At 40.4% G+C, this 19,277-nt stretch overlaps 1 protein-coding gene across 2 annotated transcripts in view; it reads right to left on the reverse strand.

Annotated features, from left to right (window-relative positions):
• Positions 1-19,277, reverse strand: part of ADCY8 (adenylate cyclase 8) — a 422,640-nt gene that overhangs the window by 233,776 nt on the left and 169,587 nt on the right. For both annotated transcript variants that reach the window (XM_089685929.1, XM_089685930.1), the window contains exon 4: positions 15,245-15,356. In XM_089685929.1, the coding sequence (XP_089542055.1) occupies positions 15,245-15,356 (112 nt within the window). The remainder of the gene's footprint in view (positions 1-15,244; positions 15,357-19,277) is intronic.

Here is a 19,277-nt window from a genome sequence, read left to right on the forward strand (position 1 = left end):
CTAGGGGGGGGGGGATGTCCTCTATAGTCCACAAAAAGTATTGCTAGCCCTACTATCATAACAGTCAGCAGAGGCAGAGTGCAAAGGGTTTTACAAGCTCATTGGTTTCCTGGCATGTAGTTTGCAACATAATCCTTCCCTTGGCTACTTACATGTATTTTATTACTGCTGTCTATCTATCTATCTATCTATCTATCTATCTATCTATCTATCGCAGACTGACAACTCGTGGGGCCCCCGGGCAATAGGGGATCATGGGGCCCCTGTGTCCTTGCTCACACTCAAAAAAGTCTATAAAAAAGGTACCAGGGGCATCTCATGGGGCCCACTACTGACCCCGGGCCCTCGGGCAGTGCCCCAGCGCTGAATGGTCAATAGCCCCTGCTATCTATCTATATCCATCTATCTATCTATCTGATCGTATCTATCTGTCTATCTATATCCATCTATCGTATCTATCTATCTATCTGTTTTCCATCTATCTATCTATCTATCTATCTATCTATCTATCGTATATATCTTTCTGTTTTCCATCTATCTATCTATCTATCTATCTATCTATAGTATCTATCTATCTATCTATCTATCTATCGTATCTATCTATCTGTTTTCTATCTATCTATCTATCTATCTATCTATCTATCTATTTTCCATCTATCTATCTATCTATCTATCTATCTATCTATCTATCTATCTATCTGTTTTCCATCTATCTATCTATCTATCTGTTTTCCATCTATCTATCTATCTATCTATCTATCTATCTATCTATCTATCTATCTATCTATCTATCTATCTTCCAGACTCTTTATAAATGACAAAGCCACTTGGATGGACGGTTACAGAACAATCCCATCTGTGTAATGAGCACCCGCCGTGTCCAGGCTGTCACAGGACAAAACGTTGTCTTGGTATTGTGTCGGCAAAATTGGAATTTCGCACCATTAGTGGGCCAAAGCAACAGATTTTCGAGCAACCATCGAACTTGAGTGATCGGGCATGCTGGAAATGTTTTGAAAAAAACGAACAAATTTCTAATCAGATGGGAGAATTGTGTGAGAAATGTAATCAAAAAAGAAATGAAAAGGAAGAAAAGAAGATTCTTGGACACAAAAATTCTTGTCTGTAGTAAACATAAGGTGAAATGAAAGGCTTGGTTGGTCGAATTTAGAAATCAATGGTGGCACCATCAGGTTACAAAATGCAAGAAATTTCTGATTTTCTAAAGATAATTCATACGGAATTCGACCCATGTATGGCCTGCATTGGAGTTTGCATGTTCTCCCTGTGTTTGTGTGGGTTTCCTCTGGGTACTCCGGTTTCATCCCACACTCCAAAGACATGCTGGTAGGTAATTGGCTCCTGCCTAAATTGTCCTAGTTTAATTCGTGGCCACGCGGGATCTCCTGCATGGTAGGGGTTGGGGAAAGACCTGGCAACCTACCCTGTAAAATAATTGCTAAGAGAATTCATGGAAAAAAGTCACTTATGAGTGACGGTCCATGCAATCGCCAAGGGTCAGACACGACTGAATGGATGGATAGATAGAGATGGCCTGCATTACATAACCTTTTGATCAAGCACTTGGTGCAAGTTCTGGATTCTCTTTATAGGTGGCTAATGAGGGTCAGGTGTGTAAGCTACAGAGTTGTAGCTTTGCCTTCTCAGAAACTGTCCTCCCCCTAGAAAAGAGGCGTTCTGTAGTTTTAACACACTTCCTGTCCTAGGGTGACAATGTTGCTTCTCCTTAGGTACAGCACAGTGGGTAAGTGTTGTTACCCTAGGACATGAAGAGTGTGGCTAGCAGGATCACTGGGTGAAAATAAATAAAGGCCTGAAAGGAGGAATCTAATTCAACCACCACATCTAAGCTACAATATATTATATTTTTGTTTGGGGGTTAAATTACATTATGTATTTAGCCAGCCATACACGGGTCAAATTCTGACAAAATTTTATTTCTAAAATCTTTTCTAAGAATTTTTGTTTTAATTTCGCACCATTAGTGGGCCATAGCAATGGCCTATTTTCAAGCGACCATTGAATCTGAGTGATCGGCCATGTTGGAAATTTTTTTAAAAATTAACGAATTTCTAATTAATGATGGGAGAATCGTGTGAGAAACGTAATCAAAAAAGAAATGAGCATGAGCTGTGACTTGTAAGAAAAGAAAATTCTTGGCCATGAAATTTTTTCTGTAGTAACATGAGGTGAAATTAAAGGCTTGGTTGGTTGAATTTTTTAAATCAACGGTGGCAACGTTGGCTTACAAAATGCACAAAATTTCTGATTTTCCAAAGAAAATTTGTTCAGCATTCGACTCGTGTTTTGCTTGCACAACGGAACCTTTTGATCAAGCACTTGGAGCAAGTTCTAGCTTCTCCTTATAGGTGGCTAATGAGGGTCAGGTGTGTACGCTACAGAGTGGCAGCTTTGCTGTGCCAGAAACTGCCCCCCCCTAGAAAAGAGGTGTTCTGTAGTTCTAACACACTTCCTGTCCTAGGATGATGATGATGATGTATTAAGACATGGGTCAAATTCCAAAATAATTTTTGTTCAAATTTCGCACCATTAGTGGGCCACATCAACGGACGATTTTTGAGTGACCATCAAATTTGAGTGATCGGACATGTAAATTTTTTTAAATCAAACTCATTTCTAATCAATGATGGAAGAATTCTGCAAAAAATGTAAATGAAAAAGAAATGAGCATGATCTGTGACCTGGAAAGAAAAGAAGATTCTTGGCCATGAAAATTCTTTTCTGTAGCAACATGAGGTGAAATTGGTTGGTCGAATTTCGAAATCACTGGTGGCACCATCCCATTACAAAATGCACGAAATGTCTGGTTTTCTAAAGAAAATTTGTACAGAATTTGACACATGTATGGCCTGCATTATTGACCTTTTTGATCAAGCGCTGAGTGGAACTTCTAAATTCTGTTTATAGGTGGCTAATGAGGGTCAGGTGTCTAGGCTACAGAGTGGCAGCTTTATAGTGCCAGCAAATGTTCATTTCTGTTGATGGAGAGCAAGTTCAACAATGCAAAATCTTCTACACTAGTTATGCATACTCTGTGACCCAAGTGCAGTCCTAGGTGGATCGTCACAGTGACGGGGGGTCAACAGGACAAACAGGAGAATTTCTACAGAAGGGACAGAGACAGTAATAGAAAAAAAGTTTTGACTTTAGATACACTTTAAATAAAATCTCAACTATAGTTTGGTAGTAAGAATTAAAGTGTTACTAAATCCACAACAGTAAAATCATTCTGTATATGCAGTAAAGCATGCTTGTTATACTCACTGTGGGACCTAAGAGGAGGGGGGACCTCTGCATTGTGTAAACAAGGCTGTTTGATCCTGTATTTTCTGATCTTCTCCTATCCCCTTCTGTCCCCAATCCATCTCCTGATAGAACAGAGCCTTGAAGGCAAGCTGCACATGCTCAGTCTCGTGTATATTGCTAGGGAGGTTTTTTCTTTCTGGAGAGAGTGCATGTGATCAGCACAGGGCCAATCAGCACTGTCCAGACAGAGGTAAGGGGTTCTGCATCCTCTTACAGCAGAATGAAAACTCCTCCTACAAGCTTTAATGGGCACTCTGCTGGACACTGATAAAAGTCACAAGACTGCTCTAACTGCTGATGAGAAAAGGTATTTAGCAGTTTATATTTACTAAAATAATTGCATTTCCATGTTGTGTGTACTGAGGGAGACCAGATATAGTGAATGCAGGGTCCGGGGAGACCAGATATAGTGAATGTAGGGTCCGGGGAGACCGGATATAGTAAATGCAGGGTCCGGGGAGACCGGATATAGTGAATGCAGGGTCCGGGGAGACCGGATATAGTGAATGCAGGGTCCGGGGAGACCGGATATAGTGAATGCAGGGTCCGGGGAGACCGGATATAGTGAATGCAGGGTCCAGGGAGACCAGATATAGTGAATGCGGGGTCCGGGGAGAGCGGATATAGTGAATGCGGGGTCCGGGGAGACCAGATATAGTGAATGCAGGGTCCGGGGAGACCAGATATAGTGAATGCAGGGTCCTGGGAGACCAGATATAGTGAATGCAGGGTCCGGGGAGACCAGATATAGTGAATGCAGGGTCCTGGGAGACCAGATATAGTGAATGCAGGGTCCGGGGAGACCAGATATAGTGAATGCGGGGTCCGGGGAGACCAGATATAGTGAATGCAGGGTCCTGGGTTTAGTAACACTCAGGATAGGTTGTTCTTGGAAGTATCCCATAACAATCTAGGAAAAAAATCTACGGTAATTAAAAAGAAAAAAGTAGCCACACCGACACCGAGTTTGTTGGTCAGTGGGAGCCAGGGGGTAGCTGATGACGGATCTTCCGCCATGTTCCCCATTAACTCGTTGGGTTCCAAGTGTGGGTTCCCTGTGAGGACTACCCCTGGGGTGGGTTATTTTGGGCTAGGCTAGGCACCTGTAACAGGGTCACTCTACTTCACACATATAGGGTACCTATACGCTCGTGCCGTTTTTACTCAGGGAGCGCAAAACAATGGCTGGGAACTCCGGGAGCCATGATGTCACCCATAGGCTCTCATAGGTAGGTGGAGGGGGGAGGGGACATTTTTGTAACAGCTAAACTTAGGCAGTTCTTCCAATATAAATTATTATGAAATATTAAAGTCTCATTTAGCATTTCAACAACTGATTTAATCACTTACTGAGTATTAGTGACTTTAAAACCGTGCCTGTGTTCCTGTCTAAGCTGATGCTGTGACTACTGCACCAGGTTTCCTGTTTCAGGGAGGCTCCTTTCTCTTGCAGCATCCTATGGAGCCACCCTTGTATGCATGGACTAGAGTTGTATTTTCCTACACGGTGTGCCTCAATAGAAACACACAGCCCCATAACCTAGGATGGCAAGGCACTCACCTGCCCTTCCTTCTCCAAAGTAACAGAATGACAGCTGACTACACTGTTCACTGGTTACTCTTACCTATACAGGCCAGAAGTTCAGGGAAGCAGCACTGATAAAGCAGGAGCTAGCCGCTTTAAAAAACATAACCTTTCCCCAGGCTGGAACCCAGCTGTGAGCTGAATATGGGTCACAGGAGTGCAGAACGAACTGCACCCCTGTGATCCACAGGGAAGTAAAGCCAAAAGAGCTTCTCTTTTAAGGTAAGTCTAAACAACACTGTCTTAGTTCTGTATCATCCCTGTAATTTATTTATTTTTTGTAAATTTCAGTTTCACATTAAAAAAATAAAGCCAAAGAAATAATTTTAAAAATTAAAAAAAAAAATAATTAAATAATATTATTATTATTATTATTATAAATAATAATAATAATAACAAATATTATTATTATTATTATTATTATAAACAATAATAAATATTAAATATTATTATTATTATTAATAATAATAATAATTATTATTATTATAAATAATAATAAATAATATTATTATTATTATAAATAATAATAAATATTATTATTATTATTATAAATAATAATAAATATTATTATTATTATTATTATTATTATTATAAATAATAATAAATAATATTATTATAAATAATAATAATGAAGAAATAAAACATAAAGAAGTAAAATAATAAAAGAAAAAAAGAAGCACAGAACTAATGGATTTAAAGGTTAAAAAAAGTAGTAAAAATCAATGACAAAGGAACACATCTGGACCAATATGAACAGGCTCTCAAGTATCAAATAACAATAAGTTCAGCATTCCTTTAAGATGGTCTCCTCTATTAAAGACATCCTGTGTAGCCTGTGTCAGCAGATTTGGTTGCAGAGATCTTCAATGTCCTAGATACAATACTTGAGGATATAAAACCCAATCACTAGAGGAAGGTCAGGTTATGATGGCTGTTATGATGTCTGTCTCTATGTCTCTACGCCTTGCCTGAAAGAGGACATAATGCAATTTTCCCTGTTTAGAAATGTATTTGTGGCCGCGCAAAAATAGAGTACGCTTAGAGGCTTTAACACTGGAAAATAAAGTCTGAAGGTCATGTGGAAGGCAGCTACAATTAATAATGTACTAACAAAAAATGAATGTGTCTGGGATTATGTCGGAGTTTCTGTTTTGACTGAGATCGGAGTACAGTAGAATAATAACGGATAATCTCTTTGTTTTAATTACAATTAAAAAATTAAAGTCGTACTAAATGCTAGGCGTTTTATACCCTAATGCATTCTCTGGATCAGCATATCTCACCTTTTTTTACCCCAGTGGAATCCTTGAAACAATTTATTAGATCTGAGAGAACCTCTGAGAAAAATGATGTATAGGTGGTCAGGGAGAACAATGTCCTCCTTAAAATAGTGGTTAAAATGCCACTCCTACATACAGCTGAAAAGACAGCTCCTTTGAACGCATGATGTAGGTTCACAGCAATAGATTCCAAATGCAAATATAACACTTAGAATCAACTCCAGGCGTTTTACCTGCATAACTGATGAAGAAATAATGGAGTAGCCCACACCTGGCCATGAAACAGCTTTTGATTCAATTGTCTAATTACTTTTGGTTCCTTGAAAAAGGGGTGGTGGCTACTCTTAAGAGCTGTAATTCATAAACCCTTCCTCCAATTTGCATGTACATACCCTCAAATTAAATCTGAGAGTGTGCACTTTCAGCCCATATCCATTATATAACTGTAGCTTGAATATGTTTGGCAAATACCTGAAAAAAACTAAAATTGTGCCTGTGTCCAAATACATATGGACCTAACTGTATGCACCATCAGATGGGAAGTCAACCAGCAACAGCTCAAGAAAACCCTAGCCACCTCTGGAGGAACCCTAGAGTTCCACGGAAGCTTGGTTGAGATTGGCCACTCGGGATTAAGGTAAACAATGCCACAGTACCTTGCTATGCCCTCCCATACATTTACCTGTGGTCCCTTCGCACCGCCACCAATTCTGGCACAATCCGTGCTGGTCCCTGAATTTCTGGGTTGTACAGAAGAGTACTGAGGGCACCAGAGCAATGGGCTCCAACTGCCATCAGTCAAATTGCTCAGAAGAGGAGGAAGCAGTGGTGTAGCTTGCTGGCCAGTATGTTTGACTATGGACACACATAGCTCGGCTCAGGTCCCAGATAGCAGCTCATGTGCATGGGCATCTCTTTCAGCTAGCTAAATGAGACACACACAAACAGGTAGGCAGTCCAGTGATTTGGAGATCCATGGGAGGAGAAGGAACAGTGTTTTTTAAAGAAGAAAAATGTAATGTCAAGCTGGCCATACACTGGTAGAATTTATTTCAAAATGTTTCGTATTAGGAATATTTGTTTGGTTTTCTATTAGTTAGAGGGGTCAAATCAGTGTTCTTTTTTGACAGCAGGATAGAAAATTGTTCTCCAATGAATGAACGAATGATGCTAATGGCCACTATTCTCCATAGAAAAGTCATTAAGAATTATTTGGAAAAAATATATATATACTGTATAATATATATATATATATATATATATATATATATATACACACACACACACACACACTATATTGGCAAAAGTATTGGTCGGCCTGCCTTTACATGCACATGAACTTTAATGGCATCCTAGTGTTAGTCTGTAGGGTTCAATATTGAGTTGGCCCCGCCCTTTGCAGCTATAACAGCTTCAACTCTTCTGGGAAGGCCGTCCACAAAGTTTAGGAGGGTGTCTATGGGAATGTTTGACCATTCTTCCAGAAGCGCATTTGTGAGGTCGGGCAGAGGCAAAAGTATTCTATTGGGTTGAGGTCAGGACTCTGTGCAGGCCAGTCAAGTTCCTCCACCCCAAACTCGCTCATCCATGTCTTTATGGACCTTGCTTTGTGCACTGGTGTGCAGTCATGTTGGAACAGGAAGGGGTCATCCCTAAACTCTTCCCACAAAGTTGGGAGCATGAAATTGTCTAAAATGTCTTGGTATGCTGACGCCTTAAGAGTTTCCTTCACTGGAACTAAAGGGCCAATCCCAACCGCTGAAAAACAACCCCACACTATAATCCCCCCTCCACCAAACTTTACACTTGGCACAATGCAGTCAGGCAAGTACCGTTCTCCTAGCAACCAGCACACTCAGACAAGTCCGTGATTAGTCACTCCAGAGAACACGTCTCCACTGCTCTAGAGTCCAGTGGCGACGTGCTTTACGCCACTGTATCCAACAATTTGCATTGCACTTGGTGATGGAAGGCTTGGATGCAGCTGCTTGGCCATGGAAGCCCATTCCATGAAGATCTCAACGCACTGTTGTTGTGCTAATCTGAAGGCCACACCAAGTTTGGAGGTCTTTAGCTATTAACTCTGCAGACAGTTGGTGGCTTCTGCGCACTGTTGCTGTTGTTCCCAGCTGCTTCCACTTTGTTTGTAGAAGCAGTACGTATGCCTAGGTGCTTGATTTTATACACCTGTGGCCATGGAGGTGATTGGAACACCTGAATCCAATGACTTGGAGGGGGTGTCCTAATACTTTTGGCAATATAGTGTGTGTGTGTGTATATATATATATATATTTTAGGGACAAATACACCGAATGGGAGAAGAAAAATAACTCAGGTTATGTGACATGTCACACTGGGTTGTGAGATCCCAGGAAAAGAATAGGTGCTCCACCATGCATCTCTAAGTGGCTCTCCTCATGTGTGGACTGGTAATTGTGTTACTTGCATGCTCCTCAATTGTATTACATGACAGTCTCGTATTTCAGCAACTTGTCTGCAATGACAGAGGGTAGGGAATTCATTTATGTCCAGAATGTGAAAGAAAAAGAAATCCACCTTCTGTGAGTTCACGTTATTGATGTTATTCAGGAAATCATTTGTAAGCTCTTACAGATTAACATTAAGCATTGATGTGTCCAGGGCTGGAGCTAGACTATTTTGCACCCTAGGCAAGACCAGCTATTTGTGACCCTCCCCAATAAATAAATAAATACAAATTTTAAAAAACAGAAAATATTAAATCAACAAAATATGAAACTGCTAAATTCCTTTTAACTTGCAGAAATAAGTGCCATAAGATGGCACCAGAACCAATATTAACAACAAAATATATATTAACCAAATATAAATTAACTGTATTAACCAATCAGACAGAGAAACAAAAAAAAAGGAGTTACAAAACTCCAGTGATCAGTAGCCGGTAGCCAGCTTGCAGTAAGAGACTGAGTCTGAGAGGAACACTGGAAGGAGCTCAGCTCAGCTGCTACACTTGCCCCAGACACCCTCTGTCCTTTCTTCCACCCCTCAGCTGAAGGATCATTCATGACGTGGTGGCATCCCACATGATCAATCAGCATCTGCTCCCCCTCAACTCGACCTTTGTTCAAACCCCTCCTCCTGTCGCTTCCATGACCTTTCATCCTCTTAGGCTCGGCTCACATCTGATGGCTCCTGTTGGGGTGCAGAGTCCAGGCTGCGGCTTCCATCCGTTTTCATCCATTTTCATCCATTTTAAATCCGTTTTTCATTGGTTTACATCTATTTTTTCATCCGTTTTTGGTCTGTTTTCATCCGTTTACATCTGTTTTTTGTCCGTTTATCATCCGTTCCGTGTTTTTTTTACAAAAGGAAAATAGGGTTTTCTTTCGTTCAAAAAAACGGATGTTAATGGATGATCATCCATTTACATCCGCTAGTCCATAGAAATATATGGGTGTGCATTTTTGATCTATAAACGGACAGATGAAAAACGGACATACAGAAAACCCGTGTGAAAGAGACCGAACTGGATTACCTATAGCAGAGAGGGGATTTTATGCCAGAAAGGACTGCCCATAGATGCAGTGTTATTTTTCTGTCTAGTGTCATATCTCTTGCTTTCTCTCTCTCTATTTCGCTCTCTCTCTCTCTCTCTCTCTCTCTCTCTCTATATATTTCTCTCTCTCTCTGTCTATTTCTCTCTCTCTCTCTCTCTCTCTCTATTTCTCTCTCTCTCCCCCCTCTCTCTCTCTCTCTATACATATATATTTATTTCTCTCTCTATTTCTCTCTCTCTCTACCCCCCCCCCCCCACTCTTTATATATATATATATATATATATATTTCTCTCTCTCTCTATCTTTTATCTCTCTCTCTATTTCTCTTTATCTCTCTCTCTATCTCTCTCCTTCCTTCTCTCTCTCTCTCTCTCTTTCTTTCTCTCTCCTTCCTTCCTTCCTTCCTTATCTAAAGTCAAACCTTTTTTCTATTACTGTCTCTGTCCCTTCTGTAGTCCACCTAGGACTGCACATGAGTCACAAATTATGCATAATTAGTGTAGAAGATTTAGCATTGTTGAACTTGCTCTCCATCAACAAAAATGAACTGATTGACAATTTGCTGGCACTGCAAAACTGCACTCTGTAGCCTACACACCTGACCTTCATTAGCCACCTATAAGTCCTGAAGCACACTTGATGTTTTTACAGCGGATGTTTTTGAATTTTTTTTTTTCTACAGCTAGAAAACCCCCCAGCATGTTATCCTATGTGTCCATGCACACATAGACTGTCATCAACGTTTTATTGGCAGGGGCGTTTGTTGGTTGGAAACAAAACATAGGACTAGTGGGTTTCTAGAGAAGTTTTTTAGCTGTAAAAACGCTCTAAAAACGTGTCAAAATGTGGTAAAATGCTGCATACCGGCGTTTTGGGACTTCTTTTTACAGAAAAAAATTTTTGTAAAAAAAATGCTAAAAAACGCAAATGCGGCAAAGTGCAGCTAAACGGTAAAAACACTAAAATAGCTGAAAAACTCACATTTTCAATGTGACTTTACAAAATTTAAAAGTTCCACTCCTTGCTCCATCAAAAGGTTCAGTTAAGCCGGCCATACATGGGTTGAACTCCGAGAGAATTTTCTTTCACAAATCTTTTCTAAGAGTCTTTATTTCACGTTCGCACCATTAGTGGGCCATAGCAATGGCCGATTTTTGAGCAGCCATCGAGTTTGAGTGATTGGGCATGTTGGCAATTTAAAAAAACAAAACAAAACAAATTTCTAATCCATAATGGGAGACTCGTGCGACAAAAATATGATTGAAAAAGAAATGAGCATGAGCTGTGACCTGGAAAGAAAAGAAAATTCTTGGCCATGAAAATTCTACCACTCTGTAGCCTACACACCTGACCCTCATTAGCCACCTTTAAAGAGAATCCAGAACTCCCACCAAGTGTTTGATCAAAAGGTTCCATTGACTTTTATCATTTCCTGGGGGGGGGGGTTAGTTCTAATCCTATGAAGAAGCCAATGAAAGGTACCAGGGGCATCTCATGGGGCCCCCTACTGACCCCAGCCCTCGGGCAGTGCTCGAATGGTCAGTCTGCCCCTGCTAGACCCTTATCTGAGCATGCAGCCCAGCAGGCCAGGAGAGGAGGGGGGCGAACGTGTGCCACCACTCCTGAACAGTACCAGGCTACATGCCCTCTCCCTGACAAAGCCACCTTGTCCCAATGTTGATGAGGACATGGGCCTCTTCCCCACAACCCTGGACTGGTTGTAAGGGTCTCTGGGTGGAGGGATGAGCATAATCTGGAAGCCCGCTTTAACAATAAGGGGGACCCCAGATAACCTCTCACATGAGTAGATATGAGGTACATAATACCGCTATTCATTCACCCAAAACAAAAAGTTAAACATAAATAAAAATTAAATTTTTTACAAGTCACAAGTTTTTAGCTAGCACCTGGCAGCATTAGGGTCATCTGTTCAAATCCCAACCACGGCACCACCTGCCTGAAGTTTGCATGTTCTCCCTGTGCCTGTGTGAGTTTCCTCCAGGTACTCCGGTTTCCTCCAACAATCCAAAGACATTCTGGTAGATTAATTGTCTAAATTGTCCCTAGTATGTGTATGTATGAATCTGAGTTAGGGGCCTTAGATTGTACGCCCCTTGCGGGCTAGGGACTGATGTGAATGTACAATATATATGTAAAGTACTGCATTCATTGATGGCGCTATATAAGTACCTGTAATACAATAAATAAGTTCTTTATTAAAAAAAAAGTCCCCCAATGTACATCCATCATCAATCATATCCTTCAGTGATGTAGGTCCACGTCAATCATGTTGAACGATGGCCACCGACCCACACAAAAGTAAAAACCCAACACCCATCAACACCCAACCATTCCCATCAATTACACTGTTCAACAGGTAAAAAGTTTTGGGCATAAAATTAGCTAATCTTACATAATTTTGGGGTGCTGAAAACGAAAATGACCCTAAAAAATGTTGATTGGCTCTAGTTTCCATGATATATTCACCCATCTAATGACGTAAGCCATTCAAAATTATGATGCAACTTCAGCTGCATATTGCGCAATTGATACTGGTGACCAATAGAAAATTGCATGTATACTGAGATGATGCAATATTAGCCTTTAATTGCATCACTTCACTGCATAAAAGCTGCAGTATCTGTAGCTGATTGTAGTTGGACAGCGTCTTTACATTTCGTTTTATGCTTATATAGGCTACTCAGTAATGCCTCGAACTTGTGTGAATAAAGCAGATAATTTCTGCTATATCTGCGGTGAAATAACTTTTATCTCACAAAAAAGGAGGATAACAGGAATGATTAAGAAAGCCTACAACTTGTATTTTGGCTGCAAGATAGGAGACCAGGACAAGAGCTGGGCACCACATATATGCTGCAATTCTTGTGGGACGGCACTGGAGCAATGGTTGAATGGAAAAAAGGCATCTATGCCTTTCACTGTGCCAATGATTTGGAGAGAGCCAACAGATCATGTTAGTAATTGTTACTTTTGTATGGTGCCTCCTATTGTAAAAGGGCTAAATAAGAAGAAAAAGTTATCTGTGCACTATCCAAATATTCCATCGGCAATACGTCCAGTTCCTCATGGAGAGGGGCTACCAATTCCTAAAGCACCAGAATCCTTCGTGGTTGAGTCAAGTGAGGAAGAACCTGAAGCGTGTAGTCACGTGCAGTTGTAAGAGATAGCCCTTTCCTCGAATACAAGAGAAAAGCCAAGAGAAGCAAAACCGACACAAACTGAAGACAAAACTAGTGAGAATCCTAAGTATTAAAATGATTCAACTTAGCTTATGGCTATAATTTTTCTTGGTAATCCTATGCAATATATTATGCCATTTAGGCTTTGTTATGTAGTCAATATCACTTGCTTTATATTTGTGGAAAGACATCTATCTATATAATTATTGTGCATTATGCAGTCATTACGCCTATAGTAGAAAACTTTTTCCGTTTACAGAAAAACTAGAGCCAATTGACAAATTTCATTGTTATATTTGAACTCAGAATGTGAAATTCATTAAGAAATGGATCCTTTTGTTTCCAAAACTGGCAAAAAATAAAAATTTGTTGAACAGTGTTATTGGCACCAAATGACAGCTCCACTTCCTCCCCCGCCCACTGCAGAAGTGAACAAATGTAAATTTTTTCTGTTTGGGGGGGGGTAGTTTCAACACTTTAATGACCTGCAAAGTTTCCACTACATGACAAATTCTAAAACAATATAATTTAAGAAGTAGCAACAATCAAATGAAAAGTTAGTACCTAGAGAATACTTATTATAATTATTATCATTACTATTTATTTAATAGGAGGTATTAAATGAGGCAAAATTATAAAATGACAACACATCCAAATAAGTGCAAAATGCTTGTTTGCAAAATATGTAACATTCTATGTTTACAGTACGGCAGATTTCTAGATATATTTAAATATTAGGATATTTTAACATCAATTAGGTCATTTTTTGTTTTTTAACTCCCGCGGAGGTGCGAAAAAACTAAAACCCGTACGTGTACAAAATTGGTGCAAGAACACCAACACAAAAAAGTGCACTTAGAGTTGTGCTTTTGTCCACCCCCCAAAGGGGTAGGACCTCTGCCCTGATTCCCTGGGGCGCAAGGCACCTGACAGGATCAAAGGGTTTCCAACATGGTCCACCCAGCCAAAAGACCTGGCGGACCCCTTTCCTTGTGGCTAGCTGAAGCCGACCACTAAGTACTAGGTCAGGGAGCTCTCCCAAAGAGAGACCCTCTGGGAAGTCAGGAAGAAAGCTAAGGGCCACACATTGTCCCCCTAGGCTTCAAGGCAGGCCCTGACCCACAACCTCCATCCAAGTGAGAAAAAAACACACAAAAGTAAAAAGGTGACAAACAGTGGAGGAAAAATAAGTAAATAAATAAGTGGCCGTGCAATATTGCACTGGCTAGGCCCTGAGGCTTGTAGAAAAAAAAGAATTGCCCTGGACTTAGCCAAAAGGCCTAGCCTTAAAAGGTGCAGTGCAGATAAAGTATTTGGAACAGTGACCATGTGCATTTTTCACACGTGGGATCCCACCCCCATGTGTTACTAGGAGCACCTCTGGGGCGACCACTCTCAGGGGACACTGCTTCGCAGACTCTCTGCCTCCTCGGCCCCTGGCTAGACAAGGTAGACCCATTCGAATCAGGAGGAACTGGGTGCATCTGGTTTTTTCGGGGGAAATACTCCCGAGCCCCAACAGCCTGTGGGCATCTCGGTTTCTCTTCCAGCCGGTACTAACCTTCAGAGCCCCCATCATACCAGCAGTGGTACTATACAGCCAGCCATCCCCACTAAAAGGCAAGAATGATGGCGGAGCACCCCTACTTGATCTTAGCCAAAAGGCCTAATTAATTCATAGTTTGACTACCCTGGCCCACTCCTTTCATTCATTGGATTTCAGTTCTTTCAATCTTGGGGGCTCAGTATCATCTGTAGGTGTTGCTTAGGGTGGTCTGCATGCAAACACAGCAGATTCCTTCAAATTGACATTCACCCATCAGGCATTTTGATATTTGCATAACTCCTCCCAAGAACTAGTCTACTGCTTGCGTCAGGACTGGGGGCTCTTGAGAGGAGTACTGAGGAGGTTTCCAGGAAACCATGTACAGCATCCTTCCAGGCCCCTCCCACCTCTGTGATTTGCCTTCATTGCGTAAAGAAACACAGAGACCCAGTGATTATGTCACTTGGACTAAGTTAAGTTATGAAAACATAATATTTAAAAACAAAATACTAACATATTAATGGAGGGGACAGTAAGAACCAGGCAAAGCATAATATAAGAAGATTAAATTTCATCTTTATGATACCTATATTACAAACTGCAATCATTTCAGAATAAAATCTGGGCAGGCCATAATGGCAAACAGAGGAAATGATCAACAATCAGAACACTTATTATTTATATATATTATATAATATATAAATATATATTTATACTTATTATTTATATATTGATATTATTGGACTCACATGAGCTAGGCGATCAAACCTCGCAAAGAGTTCATTCAACATTCGGACTAATTCTTGTGCTGATAAGGTAGTAGACAGATTGGTGAATCCTTTGACATCTGCAAAAAGAATGCTAAAAAGAAAAGAAACATGTGATTAATTTATAGCTCAAGGGCATTCACAAAATAATATATATGACAGTAAACCAATAGAATGTAGGTAATTAAAAAAATGTATATTTATATATATTACACTGCTCAAAAAAATAAAGGAAGACTTTTTAATCAGAGTATAGCATCAAGTCAATGAAACTCCTGGGATATTGATCTGGTCAGGTGAGTAGCAGAGGGGGTTGTTAATCAGTTTCAGCTGCTTTGGTGTTACTGACATTAACAAAAGGTGCACTAGATGGGCAACAATGAGATGACCCCCAAAACAGGAATGTTTTTACAGGTGGAGGCCACTGACATTTTTTCCTCTACTCATCTTTTCTGACTGTTTTTCACTAGTTTTGCATTTGGCTAGGGTCAGTGTCACTACTGGTAGTATGAGGCCATACCTGGACCTTACAGAGGTGGCACAGGCAGTCCAACTCCTCCAGGATGGCACATCAATACATGCCATTGCCAGAAGGTTTCTATCTCGCAGGACAGTCTCAAGAGCATGGATGAGATTCCAGGAGACAGGCAGTTACTCTAGGAGAGCTGGACAGAGCCGTAGAAGGTCCTTAACCCATCAGCAGGACCGGTATCTGCTCCTTTGTGCAAGGAGGAACAGGATGAGCACTGCCAGAGCCCTACAAAATGACCTCCAGCAGGCCACTGGTGTGAATGTCTCTGACCAAACAATCAGAAACAGACTTCGTGAGTGTGGCCTGAGGGCCCGACGTCCTCTAGTGGGCCGTGTTCTCACTGCTCGGCACCATAGAGCTCGATTGACTGTCCAGGTGCTCAGTGATGCCCTGGTCCAGATCTGGGAGGAAATCCCCAGGACACCATCCGTCGTCTCATTAGGAGCATGCCCCAAAGTTGTCAGGCATGCAGAAAAGCACGTGGGGGCCATACAGACTACTCAGTACCATTCTCAGCTGCTGCAATATCATTTCAGCAAAATGGACTCGCCTGCTGCATCATTTTTTCACTTTGATTTTCGGGTGTCTTTGATTTCAGTCCTCTGTAGGTTGATAATTTTCATTTTCATCAAACGATGGGGCATCCTTCTGTTCCTAACACATTACCCCGTCCATGTCAGGATATAAACACACACTATATTTCCAAAAGTATTGGGACATCCCTCCAAATCATTGAATTCAGGCCTTCTCATCCAACATCAGTGCCTGACCTCACAAATGTGCTTCTGGAAGAATGGTCAAACCTTCCCATAGACACCCACCTAAACCTTGTGGACGGCCTTCCCAGAAGAGTTGAAGCTGTTATATCTGCAAAGGGCGGGGCCAACTCAATATTGAATCCTACGGAATAAGATCGGGATGCCATTAAAGTTCATGTACGTGTAAAGGCAGACGCCCTATACTTTTGGCAATATGGTGTGTGTGTATATATATATATATATACAGTTGCAAGAAAAAGTATGTGAACCCCTTGGGATTACGTGGAGTTTTGCATGAATTGGGCATAAAATGTGCTCTTAACGTCATCTAAGTCACAACAATAGAAGAACACAGTCTGCTGAACATAATACTACACAAACATTAGATGTTGCCATGGTTTAATTGCACATAACATGTAAACATTCACAGTGCAGGGAGGAAAAAGTATGTGACGCCCTAGCTTAATGACTTCTCCCAGAGCTAATTGGAGCCAGGAGTGAGCCAACCTTGACGCCAATCAGTGTGATGATATTGGATGTGTTGCTGACAGCTGTCCTGCCCTTAAAAAACACACACCTGTTTTGGGTTTACTGGTTTCAAGAAGCACTGTCTGATGTGAACCATGCCTCGCAGAAAAGAGCTCTCAGAAGACCTACGATCAAGAATTGTTGACTTGCATGAAGCTGGAAAGGGTTACAAAAGTATCTCCAAAAGCCTTGATGTTCATGTGTCCACGGTAAGACAGATTGTCTACAAATGGAGAAAGTTTAGCACTGTTGCTACTCTCCCTAATTCCCATTCTTTCTATGTACGATATCAGTGGTGCAGACATCATCGGTGATGTCATAATGTGGCTGATTTGGACGCAGCAACACCTCGCCGTGTGATTGCATCGGTCGGCCTTAAATGAATTCTGGGACCAATCCACATATTTATTGGAGTGTGCAGATGGAATAATTCTTTTTGTTATGAAACCAACACTAGCATGCATCCAGCACATTAAATCAAATATTGATTTATAGATTATGATAACGGCCACATTGACTTCAATAAGGAACAAAAAAAAACAACTTAAATCAAAGCACTCCACGTATGATTTGACAATTAGGGCTGTAGCTGGGTTATGTTTTATTAGACCTCTACGGAGAGCCATCTTTCCGCTGTGTAATAAATCTATCACATATGTTGTGTAGAGAACATTTACATTCATTTCCAATTATTATTTAATGTTTGAAATGCTGTCATTTATTCTGAGCACAGATTGAAGAAATAGAAATGAATGCAGTCACTGTATGTATTCACTATAAAATAATTAAGGCTCCATTCACACTTCTCTGTGTGCGTTAATGTACGCAGCAACACATGTTTGATTGTATGCACTGACGCACGCCCTTAAAAAAGAGCTGTCATTAAATTTGTTTTTTTTTTTTTAATTTTATTTAACTCCCTGGGGACCAAGTGGATGTAGCACTTGTTCCCGTTCTGATCGGTGGCCCTGTTGTCTCCTAACTCCGCTATATTGCTGGATGTAGCTCTGCTCCTTTTTTGATGTCAGGGAAGCTGACATCTAAAAGAAAAAAAAAAGAACATTACTGTCTCTAAAAAAGAAAATACATTTTACATATCATTTCATTGTGGTACACCAATGCTAATGCACATAAAACAAACCTTTGACTCCCTAAACCCAAAATCCCAGGTTCATGTACCTCCCAAAACATCTCAAAGTCAATATGTAATTGAAATTGAATTTTTTTTTTCAACTAATAACTTACCTTCAAAACCTACTTCCAGATCTGAGGCACTGGTGATGTAGCCAGGGCCTCACAGATGCACCCTGGAAAGGCTACGTCACCAGTACCTTCCAGGGTGATCTCACAGTTAAACTGTAAGATCTTACAACCCATATGGAAGAAAAACATATCTGAAATATATTTTAAAAATATTCTTTTCAAATATATTGCCATATATTTAAATATATATTTTTTAAATACATTCTTCAGATTTTTTTAACATATAAAAACGTCATTTTAACATATAATTTTACATATATTTGTAAATGCATTAAAAAAATGTAGATTTGTATTTTTGAAGACATACAGTCAGGGGCGGACTGACAACTCATGGGGCCCCCGGGCAATAGGGGATCATGGGGCCCCTGTGTCCTTGCCCAAACTCAAAAAAGCCTATGAAAAAGGTACCAGGGGCATCTCATGGGGCCCCCTACTGTTTCCAAATGGTAAGTCCGTCCCTGCATACAGTATATTTGTAATGTATTTTTACAAATATTTTTCATATATTTTGTAATAAAAAAGCATTTCAACATGCAGTATATGTATATATATATTTATTGAAATATATTTTGAAATATATTGAATATGGCCAAAATTATAGCATTTCAAATATATGGCAATATATTTTGGAAGAATATTTTTAAAATATATTTCAGATATATTTTTCTTCCATGTGGGAAGGTTTTATGAAATCTTGTTAAAATGTTTCCAAGACAACAAACTGAAATATGCATGTTTGAGACCTGGGGTGGACGTCATTGGTGGACTGGCCAGAGAATGAGGAGGGAGGAACTTGCCAATACCGATGATGTATTTCAATAAAATATCGATATGGGTTTAAGAGGACGGGGTGGACAGACCTGGGGGATTAACTGAAGGCAAGACTATGGGCTTGTTTACAACTGGACAAAGATGTTCCCCCATAGATGGATGG

This window comes from Staurois parvus, unplaced genomic scaffold (genome assembly GCF_062004578.1).
Source record: "Staurois parvus isolate SC_StPar_1 unplaced genomic scaffold, SC_StPar_1.0 ptg000389l, whole genome shotgun sequence".
In the NCBI taxonomy this organism is placed as follows: Eukaryota; Metazoa; Chordata; class Amphibia; order Anura; family Ranidae; genus Staurois; species Staurois parvus.